Source organism: Harmonia axyridis, chromosome 5 (genome assembly GCF_914767665.1).
Source record: "Harmonia axyridis chromosome 5, icHarAxyr1.1, whole genome shotgun sequence".
NCBI classification, from domain to species: Eukaryota; Metazoa; Arthropoda; class Insecta; order Coleoptera; family Coccinellidae; genus Harmonia; species Harmonia axyridis.
In genome coordinates, this window is record NC_059505.1 from 34,505,163 (window position 1) to 34,519,104 (window position 13,942).

The 13,942-nt window shown below is 32.4% G+C and overlaps 1 protein-coding gene across 1 annotated transcript in view; it reads right to left on the reverse strand.

Annotated features, from left to right (window-relative positions):
- Positions 1-51: 51 nt before the first annotated feature.
- LOC123680925 overlaps positions 52-13,942 on the reverse strand; it is a 38,176-nt gene continuing 24,285 nt past the window's right edge. Inside the window, exons 8-13 of the mRNA XM_045619048.1 lie at positions 13,173-13,476; positions 8,041-8,220; positions 3,418-3,614; positions 2,897-3,028; positions 1,889-2,131; positions 52-967 (exon numbers count right to left, since the gene is read on the reverse strand). Of these exons, the coding sequence (XP_045475004.1) occupies positions 791-967; positions 1,889-2,131; positions 2,897-3,028; positions 3,418-3,614; positions 8,041-8,220; positions 13,173-13,476 (1,233 nt within the window). The 3' untranslated portion in view covers positions 52-790. The remainder of the gene's footprint in view (positions 968-1,888; positions 2,132-2,896; positions 3,029-3,417; positions 3,615-8,040; positions 8,221-13,172; positions 13,477-13,942) is intronic.

Consider the following 13,942-nt stretch of genomic DNA (forward strand, 5'->3'; position numbering starts at 1 on the left):
GTTGCGTCAAAAGTAATTTTATGATTCAATGTGATAAGTGAAAGTCATAAAATCTATCAAAGATTTACTCTCAATCAGAATATCGATCTTAATTTACAATTTTTAATTTCATTATGTACCTAGAACGAAAATTATGGTTTTATAGTAATTGGACAATCAGTGTGAAATTTTCTACATTCAATTGCTCCAAATATCTTGAATTGAATAATTATAGTGGATTATAGTGAAACTGAAATAATATTAAGATTTTCGGATCTCTCATTCGGTAAAGGATTAAATGAAAAAAAATACTGGAATCAAAATCGAAAAAAGAAAAAAAAATATATCGAGGATTGAATTGAATTTTTTGAGAAGCGCTGAAAAAGAAGAGTTTGCTTGTAATGGAATAACTTAAAACTATATGTATCTTAATACATTAGGGAAACTATTATTAAAAACAAGTTATTTGGTGAGTTTATCAGAATCAACTTAATAAATGTATGATGGATCTAATAGTTCATTAAAAAAAAATTATTGTACATTATCTAATAAAAAACTAAAAACAATAACTCGTTCCTAGAATTAATAAACAAGAAATGTAAGTGGAAAACGTATTTTCATATCATATGGAATATTTTACAAGACATTTATCGATAGGATTTATAAATGAGATCCTAAATGTAATAAAGCAGTGTAAAACATAAAATAGAGAAAGACTCACATTATTTTTTATCTTAAATACCTATCTAGTTTATAGGACAATTGTAATAATTTATCACTATGAGGAAAAATTTGTTGTCGTATATTCTCATCATTCTTTTTTCTCAGCTGGGGTCTTCTTGATGTATGTTTTATAGTAAAAATCACCGAAGAGTATCAGCATGAATATATTCTGCGATATGAATGCAACAGCTGGGAATTTGGGGAAATTACAGCTAGGTTGGAAAAGTAGACCCGTAAACATTACGAATAGAGCAGCAAATTGTAACTGGAAAAAAAAATCCTTTCAAATAAAACAACAAAAAATATAAAAATATAAATATAACAATAAAAGTGCAAGATTCTTGAGATCACCAAAACATTTTTTTTCTTAAAAATTTGATTTAATCCTTCAACATATTAACCTACAAGAGTGATACATGTAGTGTATGGGTGTTCCAAATTCAATGCTTACAGAAAGCATCTCGGGAACTATGAAGATCTCCAAGGACTCCCGATATCTTTTTTCTAAATAATTAGAAATCAGAAAACAGATAGTAGATAGATATCTTGATACGGTTTTGAGTTACAGGGTGTTTCTGAAGAATGACTATTTCAAATATTTCGCTATATCTTGGTTTCTGTTCGAGATATTTAGTTTTTCGTATTCATTTTTTTGATATACTAATACGTTTAATTTTTCTCGAAATTTAATTAACTTTGTGTCCATGGTATAATTGTAATAAATTCATATATAGGATGTCCCATTGTGTTCCCAGTGAAAAACATCAACTATCCCCTGTATTTCTAAGCCGGTAATTGATTCCTATTATCTGTTATGGTCTTATAAACCATAAAAATTCCAGAAAAAAAGATTTTTCGAATATCTCGAACAGAAACCAAGATATAGCGGAATATTTGGACAGTCATTTTTTAGAAACGCTCTATAAATCGAATCGTGATCGACTCGAAATATCTATGATCTGCTTTCTGATATCTTATATTAATTCAAAGAGATCGGGGATCCTTGAAGATTTTTTTCACCAAGACTTATAGTTCTTCAGTTGCTTTCAGTGAGCATCAAATTTGGGACACCCTGTACTAATCCGATTTTGATAAAATTTGAAAGGGCGAGGAAAAATAAAATGCCTCACTTTTTGACACAATTATTTTCATTTTGCAGTGTGATGAATTCGAAAATATCGCTTACCAATTGGAGCTGAGTGATATGTTTCTTCCACCACAAACTGTTCTTGTATTTAGGGTCCCAGGCACTTATTAGGTAATAAAAGTACATAACCATATGAACAATTATATTAAATAATCCAACGAAGAGGCTTTGTCCACCTGCGAGGAATTTAGTGCCAGCCCATGACAAGAAGATCATACCAAAGTGATGATAAACGTGTAGAAAAGTGATTTGTCTTTCTCTCTTACGAAGAATGAAGAATACCTAGAACACGAGAAATTAAATTAGCAAATACAGAAAAATTTGAAACTGAGGAACCCTCATAACTTGAAGAGAGGGATCAAGATTGAAGATTTAGCATTATATTCCTAATACTTTATGTCATATTGAGAAGTCCCCTAACCAAAAAATTGTTATGTTCACGAGGACGCAGAATAGAATGAAGACTATACTTATGTGTATATACAACATCCTATTTTATAATTGATTGACAACATTTGTAAATGTATAGTATCCAGATCCATGATGAATGTGAGAATTTTTCTATGAAATGTATTAAAAAAGTGCATCCTTTCGAAGATACAGACAGCAGAAATATTATATATTTTGAAAAAATTGTAATATAGGAACAATTTCCTTGTCAATTATTTCAATAATTGAACGTAAGTACAAATTATCGAGATAATTCCTACGAGTTTTTTAACATAGTAAAGTAATGCAAATATTATCTACAACAATTGTAGGGTTAAATTTGACAAATGACATTTTAGGCATAACAGCGCGAAGTTGATGTAAATAATAATTATACTAGTTGAAATTAAGATATCGTGTATTCTGTAAAAAATGACCTATTTCTTCCGTCTTCATTATACTTGCCTTTAGGAAATAAACATATAATGATATGTAGTATGTCCTAATGGTCTAATAAAGATTTATTATTTATTATTATTATGTATAAGAAAAAATAATGACCTTCTCAATAAATATCTCTTTCTTTTTTAAATTCTATACAACTCAAGGCATACTTACTGTGTCAAGAAGATCAGAAATCTTCAGTACGTAATAATAATAAGCCAATTCAAGACTCAATCTGGAATCGGGAGAATCAGAATAATCAACTGTTGCACATAACCAATTTATATTCAATGCCATGTGACAACCCTGAAAAAAGCAGTATGTCCATTAATAATTCTAATATTAAATAATACGAATAAGTCAGGAGCTTTTGAGCGCTCAACGTGAGATTTTGTAAGAGCATTCAAATTGTAATTCTATTTTTATCCATCCTCAATCGAATCTGCAGTTTCGAAATTAACAAGAAACAAAATTTCGCATGATCATATTCACGGAACCCCTAGATCTGAACTTACCCTGAAAATTTCAGGTTTCATGATCCTTCCATTCGAAAGATTTATCATGGATACGAACGGCCGAGCAGAATTGAATTTAAGGACGGAATCGTCATCAGTGACGTTCCAAAATATAGATATTGTGACGAAATGATTTTGTGTATGCTTTTCAGCATTTTTACCACGAAATAGTACACTTACCCTAATGAATATGTATCCATTGGCACAAATCTGGATTAAATTGAATAATATAAGTGTTTTCTTTAAGTCGTAGGGTGGTCTGTCTTTCATAAAATTTGGCCCTGTTTTGAAAACAAAATAAAGATATGTTAACATGATAGATGCTGGTATCCATGGTCCTGTTTTTCCCATAAGCAACCAATCATCTGTTCGATGATCTGAAAAAAACACAATTTTAAATTTTGTTTCAATATTTCCTTTTTTATATAAGGATTTCCAATAGGTTATAGGAATGATAATTTAATATGGTTATGATGGCAACACTGTATGTAATTTTTTCACATTCCTTATGTCATTTGTGTTCAATAGGTAATACCATTTAATCATGGAATGATACACGCTTCAACAAAGTTACATTTTAAGTAATGGCAAAGTTTTCAATTGCCAAATGTCAAAATATGACAGCTTCAATAGTGACAGCTATTATATATATGACAGCAGGCTATTCAAAATTAAACCTCTTATTGAAAATCCTTCTATTAGAAATTACTAGAAATTAATTGCAATAAGAATCACAATTACTATGTGATAACACTTCGAGTGAATGATATTGAAAAAAAAAACTGTCATGCTGAATATCTCGAAAACCATAACAATTTGCGAAGTGTTCATTATTATTTTTCATGTAGATACCAGAAAAGGGAAAAAAATAGATTTCCTATTGAAAAAACCAAGTTGGGACCCGTCCAGAAAAAACTAAACACCCTGTTTGCCCGAAAATATTTTTATTACGTATATAGTGCTCAAGCAATAAGGTAGCTTTATAAAAAGTTAGATTTTCATCTCTCCGCCAACTAGATTTATAGACCACTGTTGTACTACCCTGTATATCGTCAGTCGTAAGTTGTAGATAAAATCTGAAATCTTAACTAGTAAATAAAGAGTTGAGAAAAAATTGTTCATTAAAATTTTAATACGTTATTGTTGAGCTAGTCAATTGATAGCCTGAACATTATCTTTAAAATCAGAATTCAATGTTTTTCAAGTGTATTCCACGTCATTTGAATAAATCAATTTGATAAAATAAGTGATGGGAGATGTCACTATTCATTTGTACAATATTATTTTACCTTTGGGCAAGAAACATGTAACGGAAGCAATCTGGACGTATACCTATGCCATTGTAACAGCTTTTTTTGATTCGTCATGCAGTATGTCATTAATCATTTTCAACATCTTATAACGGGCGTTAATTTGATGATCCTCAACCTAAATTTGAATACCAAATGTGACTTATCATTTTTGATCGATCCTTTTGTTATTCTAGCTGTAGAAAAGTGTGTCTTTGACCTTGTTATTCGAAAATTCGCTTCATTTTTTGTTTCATTGTAAGCTCAACAATGATCATCCGTTAGGTGCTAGGTGAGATGCAATCCAGGAGGTAAACAAGAAGTGTTACAGTCAAGTGGAAGGAATAAGATGATTCAAGCGCTGTACCATTTGAGGTATATGTTCCAAGTTATTCATGCAGTGAAGAAAGTATCGGCAATTGGTAATCAAGAAAGCCACTCCAAGGGAATTTTTTTTCGTTTTACATTCATGCGGAGATTTAAGGTCACCTTTTTGTCTTTCAGTTTGTCCGCAGTGATTCTTTACTTTCTTAGTGCAGGAAAAAATGTTGGACAAAAAATTTGTCCCAAATTTAACACTTCATTTTGTTCCACTATATCAAATTTCTTGTCAAACAACCACCGTATTCCCCTGATGCGATTCCAGTTTACTTTTTTAAATTCCCCAAAACTTGAATTATCATTTCAACTCTTCTGTTCTCAGTCGTCAAACACATCAAAGATAATTTGCGATGAGTGATGAAAAAAATCAGTCTAAAAATGTTTTGATGACTGAATTATTCATTGGAATAATTATTTCATTACGTAGCAACCTTGAAGGAGTCATATATTTTTTTAAGAATATATGTTTTCTGTTTCATTGGCCAATTCTAGGTAAATAGATAGGTATATATTTATTACATCTAAATTAATTTATATGAACTACCAGCTCATGTAAGAAAGAAGAAGAAGAAGAAATTTATTACGGAAGAAAACCCAGGTTTGTCGATTCCCCGTTGATCTTGGAAATTAGGCATTTCGCTAAGGACATTACACCGTAACATCCTTAAAGACTGAGGTATTAAGGCTCTTAAAGACTGAGGTATTAAGGCTCTTAAAGATCAGTTAATATAAGAACGCAAGCCGGTCGGTCACCAGCAATGTCGTATCTTCACTGAATGGGGTCCTTAAAATGCAGAACAAAATGATCGAGATTTTCATCTAAAAAAGTTTTCAATGATAAGGCTCATTAACCTTGGAGGCTTCTTTAATGGGAAGAATTGTCGCATTTGTGATTTGGACCACGGAAAATTCAAGAATGGTTCAAGGCTGGTGTAACTGTTACGGTGAATTGATTGCGCTACCGAGTTATGATTAATGATTTTTTATTTTGATCACTACGTGCCACATACGCAAGGAAACAATCGCAATCTTACAAGAAAAGATTCCTGTCCGTGTTATTTCTCGTTCATCACAATTGGCCACCGAGATGTCGGGATTTAATACCAATACCCCACAATCAATTCAAGATCTTAAAGACAGAATTTGTGAAGTTATTGAGGACATACTGCCGCAAATATAGAGTGTTTTTTTTCGAGGTATATAACTTTAAGTTGGCATTACTGTTCAAGATGGCGACCGATTTAACAGCTGTCAAGTGATTTATTCGCAGTTTGGTTTGGCAATTCATCATGAATAGACTCACGCCTGAACAATACTTGCAAATAGTGCAATTTTATTTCGAAAATAATGGTTCTGTGCGGAATACGTATCGCGCACTACGTCCATTAGCGATGAAGCACACTTCTGGTTGAATGGCTACGTCAACAAACAAAACTGCCGCATTTGGAGTGAAGCTAATCCTCAAGTGTAAGTCGAAACACCGTTACATCCATAAAAACTGACTGTTTGGTGCGCTATATGGGCTGGAGGAATCATTAGTCCGTACTTCTTCAAAAACGATGATGGCCAGAACGTTACAGTCAATGGTGATCGGTATAGAGCCATGATTACTAACTTTTTCATTCCTGAATTGAACAACCATGATGTCCAGGAACTGTGGTTCCAACAAGACGGCGCAACATGTCACACAGCTCGTGCCACAATCGATTTATTGAAAGACACGTTTGGTGATCGCCTAATTTCACGTTTTGGACCTGTGAATTGACCTCCAAGATCTTGTGATTTAACACCGCTAGACTAATTTTTGTGGGGCTATGTAAAGTCATTGGTCTATGCGGATAAGCCACAAACCCTTGACCATTTGGAAGACAACATTCGGCGTGTTATTGCCGATATACGGCCACAAATATTGGAAAAAGTCATCGAAAATTGGACGTCCAGATTGGACTACATCTGAGTCAGCCGTGGTGGTCATATGCCAGAAATCATATTTAAAATGTAATGCCACAAGATTATCTTGCGGATAAATAGAATTTATGTCAATCGAATAATCCATCGTTGTTTTATTGCAATTTAAAGTTCTATAGCTCTAAAAACAACACCCTTTACATACAGCTGCAAATATGCGAATTGGTTATGAAAAATTTCATGAAAAGGATATAGAACCATATCCGTGGCGGACATTTGGATGAAAATTTTTGAACGTTAATGGCAAACCTTTTCCTTCACAATGAAATAAACATCCATGGATTTCTCTCGAAATGTACTCGTTTTTTTTTATCAAAATGAAATGTCTTATTGGAAAAACCTATAAACTAAGTTTCAACTCAGGGTAAGTTGCGAAAATATTGAGTAATTTTTTTGATAGTATTCTTAAATTTTCTGTTGCACAAATAACGTAATCAACAAAAATTTTGCACGAAGAAAAGAATTGAGATTTTGAGTTTTTTTTCCCGATATTCCCACCGAGTTTTCTCTGATTCTTGAGACGAGAACGACGAGAATTTTGATACTTTAAATAGAAAATTTCATCTCCATCGATTTCGTAAACCTGAAATTATAAATAAAAAAAAAAATTTGAACGGCCATATCCACGGAACGGCTTTCGAGATCTGAACCAACCCTAAAAATTTTAAGTTTCTGAGTTTTCCGTTCGAGAGTTATCGTGTTTACGGACAGAATGGGAATTGACTCTGTATTTGCAATCAATAAGTCGAACCAAATCGTTAGATATCATTCCCGGTTCAAAATTTGAAAAATGAAGAAATGATATGGAGTGTTTTTTTGGGAAACAACTCTCGAAAATATTTTTTTGGCGTTTCTTCTAAACTATTTTTAAACGTCTATCAAGTTTGCTACAAGGCGTTGTTTTACACTTGAATTTGGTCTAATTCAATGAAATATCCATACAGAGGAATATCCTTACAAAGGGACAATAAAGTAATTATGTACTAGTAATACTTTTCACATAAAAATATGTCTCTGTGTCTATGATATTTGTAATATTCAGAAAATCTCCGACGAAAAAGTCAGAAAAAAACAATTTTTGAGAGTCATCTTCTTGAAAGTATGGAATTGTCTATAGTAGGAATGAATTTTGAAAATAATTTTCAAAATAAAATAGGTGACTTACCAGCAAGATCATCGAATATCCAAAAATAGCTCTCATAGATTCTTTTGAGCAGTAACGCCATTTTAAGGGCTACTTCACTACACGACGTCAATTTGGTCAGTATTGAGTACAATTTCGTTTTTCTAGCCGACAATGGTTCAAAAATTAGCAATTTAGATTTCAGGGCACCATTGTGAGACGCTCAATAGAAAGTATTTTCGATACCTATGCATTCATTAAATGGGGAAGAATGATGTGATATATATTTCCGTTTCAGGTCCTTAACTCAAAAGGTTTGTCGAACTTGTAAAATATTCTAAATATTTAATTAGGTGTTTTTTTATGGATGCATGTGTCTTTTTAGTATTTTATTGTATTCATGGAGTAGTAAGGATTTTAACATACTGATTGAATTGCTTGGAAATCTTTTAGTAGGTAAGTCATGTTTCCAATGTTACCTAAATCTCGATCAATAAAAAAAAACAGATTCCCTTCAAAAATTTTGGATGTTCTTGATAAATTTCACACGATGGTATATGCTTTTCTTCAATTCCAATTAATATCCCAACATGTAGGTGTAGATAAATACGCGTGATAAATATCATGGGGTTCAGTTTGAAGCTTGCCTTTCTTTGAATTAGCTCTAAAAGTATAAAAATAATTGTTATTTCACTAGTTGTAACATGTTTTTCCCCATATTTTGTAGTTATAATATAAATTCTGATGAATTCATTTGCCTGAATTGGATCCCTGATTTTCAGCTTTTAAAATTCTTGGATTAAAATTTCAAGCTAGAAAAATCGATGTGGTTTACCTCTTTATAGTTGCTGACAAAACATTCAACAGAAAACATATTAAAATAATCGAACTAAACATAGCAGTCCATGTTTTCCATAAACATATTTCACTTTGATATTTGACTTGGTTTTAAGTCAAGCTATCAAGTACTTGATTCATATCAATCTACTAGATTTTCAGCAGTTTTATGTGTATAGTGCCACATCAATAAAAAAAATGATGGAATGAGGACGAAGCTTGCCAAAAACCCTTTTATTTATTGATCTTATTTTAAAAAAAGAATCGCAAATATCAACTTTTTTGGAATAGAAAAATAAATTAAATCAATATAAATCCTAACAAAATAAAAAATTATAAAATATAAAGTTTCTTAATATTGAGAAACCTCCAGGCTTTGTTTGATTTCATAATTTTCCATCCAGGATCTAAGACACATAAGGCTTCTTATAGATTTGTCGCCTAACCTATTGCGGGTTTTTATTACTGTAAAAGCAGCTCTGGAAAATTTTCTTTCAACAGGCGTTGAAGATGCTGGCGTTGATAAAAAATCCTTGGCCATTTTGGCCAAGTTTGGAAATATATTTCTGAAACTACCAAAATCTACCAATAGATTCCATAGAAATGTGAGAAAACTACTATTAAAGTCATACTGGCGAATGCTAAAGTCTCTCGGCGCTCGAGGAATGCCCTTATTAAGTCTAAGTGCGCATGAGATTTCAGAAATATATGCCGTGCGACGCGTGCATATCAAGCCCAAGTAATATCAAGTAGCTTGATATCAAGCCAAGCAATAAACATCTAAAACCAAGTCAAGCCAAGCTCAAATATGTAATTTTTCACGAGCCCTATTTTCAAGTCAAGTAGTTGGTTAAAATGTCAAGCTACTCGGCTTGGTGAATCCCTAATCATACTCTTTTCATGAAATTTTCCTTGACCAATCTCCGGCTGTATATTCTCGATAACTCCACGAATCCCATCTTCAATTCTTGAAGGTGGAGCATTGGTAAAGACCTCATCTTTCCTTTAACCCCAAAGAAAAAGTATAAAAGTGTTAAACCAAAAGATGTCGTTGTTCAATTGTGATTACCTCTTCGAAAAATAACACTTCCATTAAAATTATCTTGCAAAATTGGGACTGTTTCGTTGCTTAATGTGTGACACGTAGGGCTGTCTTGTTGAAAAAAGTCGTCCACATGAGTATCTTCCAATTCCAACCATGAAAATCATTAATCATAGCTCGGTAGTGCATTTCTGGAATGCCTAATCCCCAAGATCGATAAGAAATCGATATACTTAGGTTTTCGTCAACACTATGGGCTACAGCAGCAATATTCTCAGTTGTTCTTGAACGACGCATACGGTTTAGATTCTTCACATCACTAACTTGCCACAACAGCTCAAATTTTCCCACCAATTGCCGGCCTTAAAAGTACTTCACGATGACCCAAAAGTACTTCAGTTTCACGAATTGTGACTTCAAAATTTTCCTCATTTTAAAGTGAATTTAAATAATTTCGTTGTTGAAGCGTGTAACCTTCCATTTTTGCTAATGGCGTAGTTTTTCCTTGTCAAATGTCAAAAGATGATAGCTTCAAATAGATAGCTGCCCAGATAGCGAGCAAAATGAAACCTCTTATTGGAAAACCTTTAAAAACCTTGAGAAGGAAAGTTCATTCAATTATGTTATTTTTATATAAGATTTAATCCAATATAGATGGCGACATTATCACTGGTATCGTTTTAAATTCCGACAACGAAGAATTGAAAAGGTACAATGATATTGAACACAATACTTTCACCATAAGATATCATACTCAATATTGATTATTCCAAGGTCACAAAAAAAAATTCTAATTCCGTTAAAAGTTTAGTTAATACGCATCTCTAGTATCCTGATGCAGTAAGATGGCATCCACCATTTCAGTACATAAAGGATTACATGGTTGGGTAGGTTTGTTCATTTCACAGCATGTGTCGCCACCTATCTAAAAGAGTGCTAAGAATCCTTAAAATCAGGAGATATGGAAGAATTCGTCCATATACACCTCAAAACTTTTGGCGACTACAATTAATCGTATGCATATGTATGAAACTATGAAATTCGAAAAGTATATTGGTTGAATCAGATACATATGGATTCAGTAGAATAGAAAATTTACCTTTCAGGTCAAGGCCGTCAAAGTTTATCCCTATTGGCTTTTTATATAGGTACACTTTGGATAGTAGGTGAATTCACGACAGTGGCGGATTTACCACCAGGCTGAGAAGGCTGAAGCCTAGGGCCCCTAGGGGCGGCAGATTGAAACTTTTTTTTTATTTTGATTTACAGAATTAAAAGCAAAATATTATACAAACAAAGTAAAAAATTTGAAAATTACAGAAATCAAATCATTTATCTATACAGAGCCAAATACTCAATATTTCAAGATCTCACATAAACAGTTGCTAAACGCTCTGTGAAATATACATACACTGTGTTCGTAAAGTATGAAACAAATTCATTTTCAGCTAAACAGACAATTTTAAGAAATAATCCTGAAATACATCGTTTTTTGATTTTTACCTTATTTTGAAATAATAATCTAATATCCAGGGTGAATTACTTTCGAGTAATGATGTCACCGTAATTTTTTTTCCAATGGAACACCCCCATTTTGACTCAATTTTCCGATTACTCTAGCTGAGCTGATTCCAAAAATGTATCATATGTTGATTCCAATTGGTACAGGGTGGAAAAAAATACAATAGTTTTGTGTGTGCTCATAAAGTAACGCGTAACATTCTTAATTAGTTAAATTAACAATATTATCAAAAATAATTATTGTCTAGCGGCAATTGGTTTGAATGTAACACCCTGTAGTTTGTTACATTTTTAGATTGATAAAAATGTATAAAAAAAAGAAATAATTTCTTTCATATTCTGTCTGCTAAACCACAAGTACCAAACATGTTTGGAAACAGCTCATTTTTATTAATCTAAAAATATAACAAACTACAGGGTGTTACATTCAAACCAATTACCGCTAGACAATAATTATTTTTGATAATATTGTTCCATTTAAAAAAAATTACGGTAACGTCATTACTCGAAAGTAATTCACCCTGTATATTAGATTATTATTTTAAAATACGGTAAATTAAAATAAAAAATCAACGTGTTTCAGGATAGTCTGTTTAGCTACAAATGAATTTGTTCTAGACTTTACGGACACAGTGTATAGAGCAAGAACCTTTGACGGCTAGAACTTCGTTATTGTATAAATATTGAAGTTTTTCTATGCATGTCTCCTACACAGGTAACAACGACCAGCGAGATTTTGGGTTGTAGTTTCTTGGTGTATAAAATGGTATCTTAAATTCGTTGAAAGTATGAAGCTCAATTTTTTCATATTTTCTTCGGGGTAACTTAGAACTCGTCATCCATTGTCGGACAATTATGACAGTTGATACCCCTTGCAAGACTTCAAGGACTAGAAGGACCTGGAGATATTGGTCCCCTTTGAAAAATCCTGGCCCCTTTCTTGGCCCCCCTCTATTTTTGAAAATTTTTCGTAGTAGAAATCTCGTCCAACAATTGACATTGTCGCTTTTTCCTCAAAAATCGAAGAAATATTATGGAATCGTAAGAAAACGCTATTGCATTGCTTATGATAAGGATACCGAACTCAGACATAATAATCAAATTGGTGGCTACGCTATTGTTCTAAAAAACTGTCTTCAATCAGTAAAGTAGATATGCTTCTTAATACGTCGAGCATGTTGAAGCAGAAAAATAAAAACATTGAAGAAAAATGGTAGAACTTTCAATTTAATTCATTTCATTCTTCCTCACAGTGGAAATCACAAATTATAATTGCCCTTTGAGTGTATTTCAAACTCATATTATTCATTCCTCTCAAGCACATCCATTCTAGTCGTTAAACTCACTAATACAGTGAAGACATATATACAAAAGCAAATTGGAAAATTTCTACTAATAAAAAAAACATTCGAGGGAACCATACCAAATTAAATTCGAAGTGTATACTTCATGAAAGTCCCTACTTCTGGAGTTGAGCAAGTATTTAAGTTACATTATGTACATATTTGTATTTTTTTTGGCATGTCAGTTCCGACCATCGAATTATTCATAGAAAACCATGAGAAATATTGTGAATACTAATATAATGACATTTTAAATGACATGCAAACTGTTTTCTACCGTGTTACTTCGATATCATTGATCACAAAGTAATAAATTAACATTCAATCAAGGTTCAACAAAAAAACCCTGAGTAATATTTTCAAATATTCATGCATTCTTTTCTCACTCCCAGTCATTAAATTATTTAAAATCAACTAATTTTAATCACATCAGTTCAGTTTTGCTTTTCCATTCATAACAATTTCTTCCGTTTCTGCATTATTTGTTTCTGTAGTTCCTTTAAGTTTCTCAGCTTCTTTGTCTTCTTTTTCTTGTGCTGCTAATCTTGCTTGCTGTCTTTTTTGTCTTGCTTGTTCCCATTTTTTTGCCTGTACATAACTTCTGTGATAGAAGCTACCGAAAAGGTAAAGGAAGAAAAGAGCTTGGATAGCTAGGAGGAAAGCTATTGGTTTGGGGTAGTTGCAATCTCTGAATAGAATTTGTGAGTTGTGCACGAAGATCACGCAGAATTGAACCTGTAAAAGAAAATTATCAGATTGATGGATCTTCGATGAATGACTCAACAAAATAGGTGCTAATTGAAAATATTCAATTTGCAGAAATTATATTCTACTTGCTGAAACTTTGTATCGAGCCTGAGATATCAAAATAAGACCAATCAGACTTTATTTTACTGTATAATTAACATGTAAAAATGAGTTTTGAGTAGTGATAAAATAATTTCATAAAACATTTGAAGAGAAAATATTAGGTGTACAACTTTGCTTCTGCTGTTTTGAAATAGATGACTGTAGAGGTAAGTGGTAGTCGAAATAAATGGATCGTAGATGTCATACAATGAGCTTAGGTATTTGTAAACATAACGCCATCAAAATATTAGTCGTTTTGTGTCTGCATCATAAAGTTATTCTCGATTAAGCATGTCAGCTCACGAGCCAAATTCTCGTCATTTGCGGGAGGTTCTAATTTTCTGCTTTAATA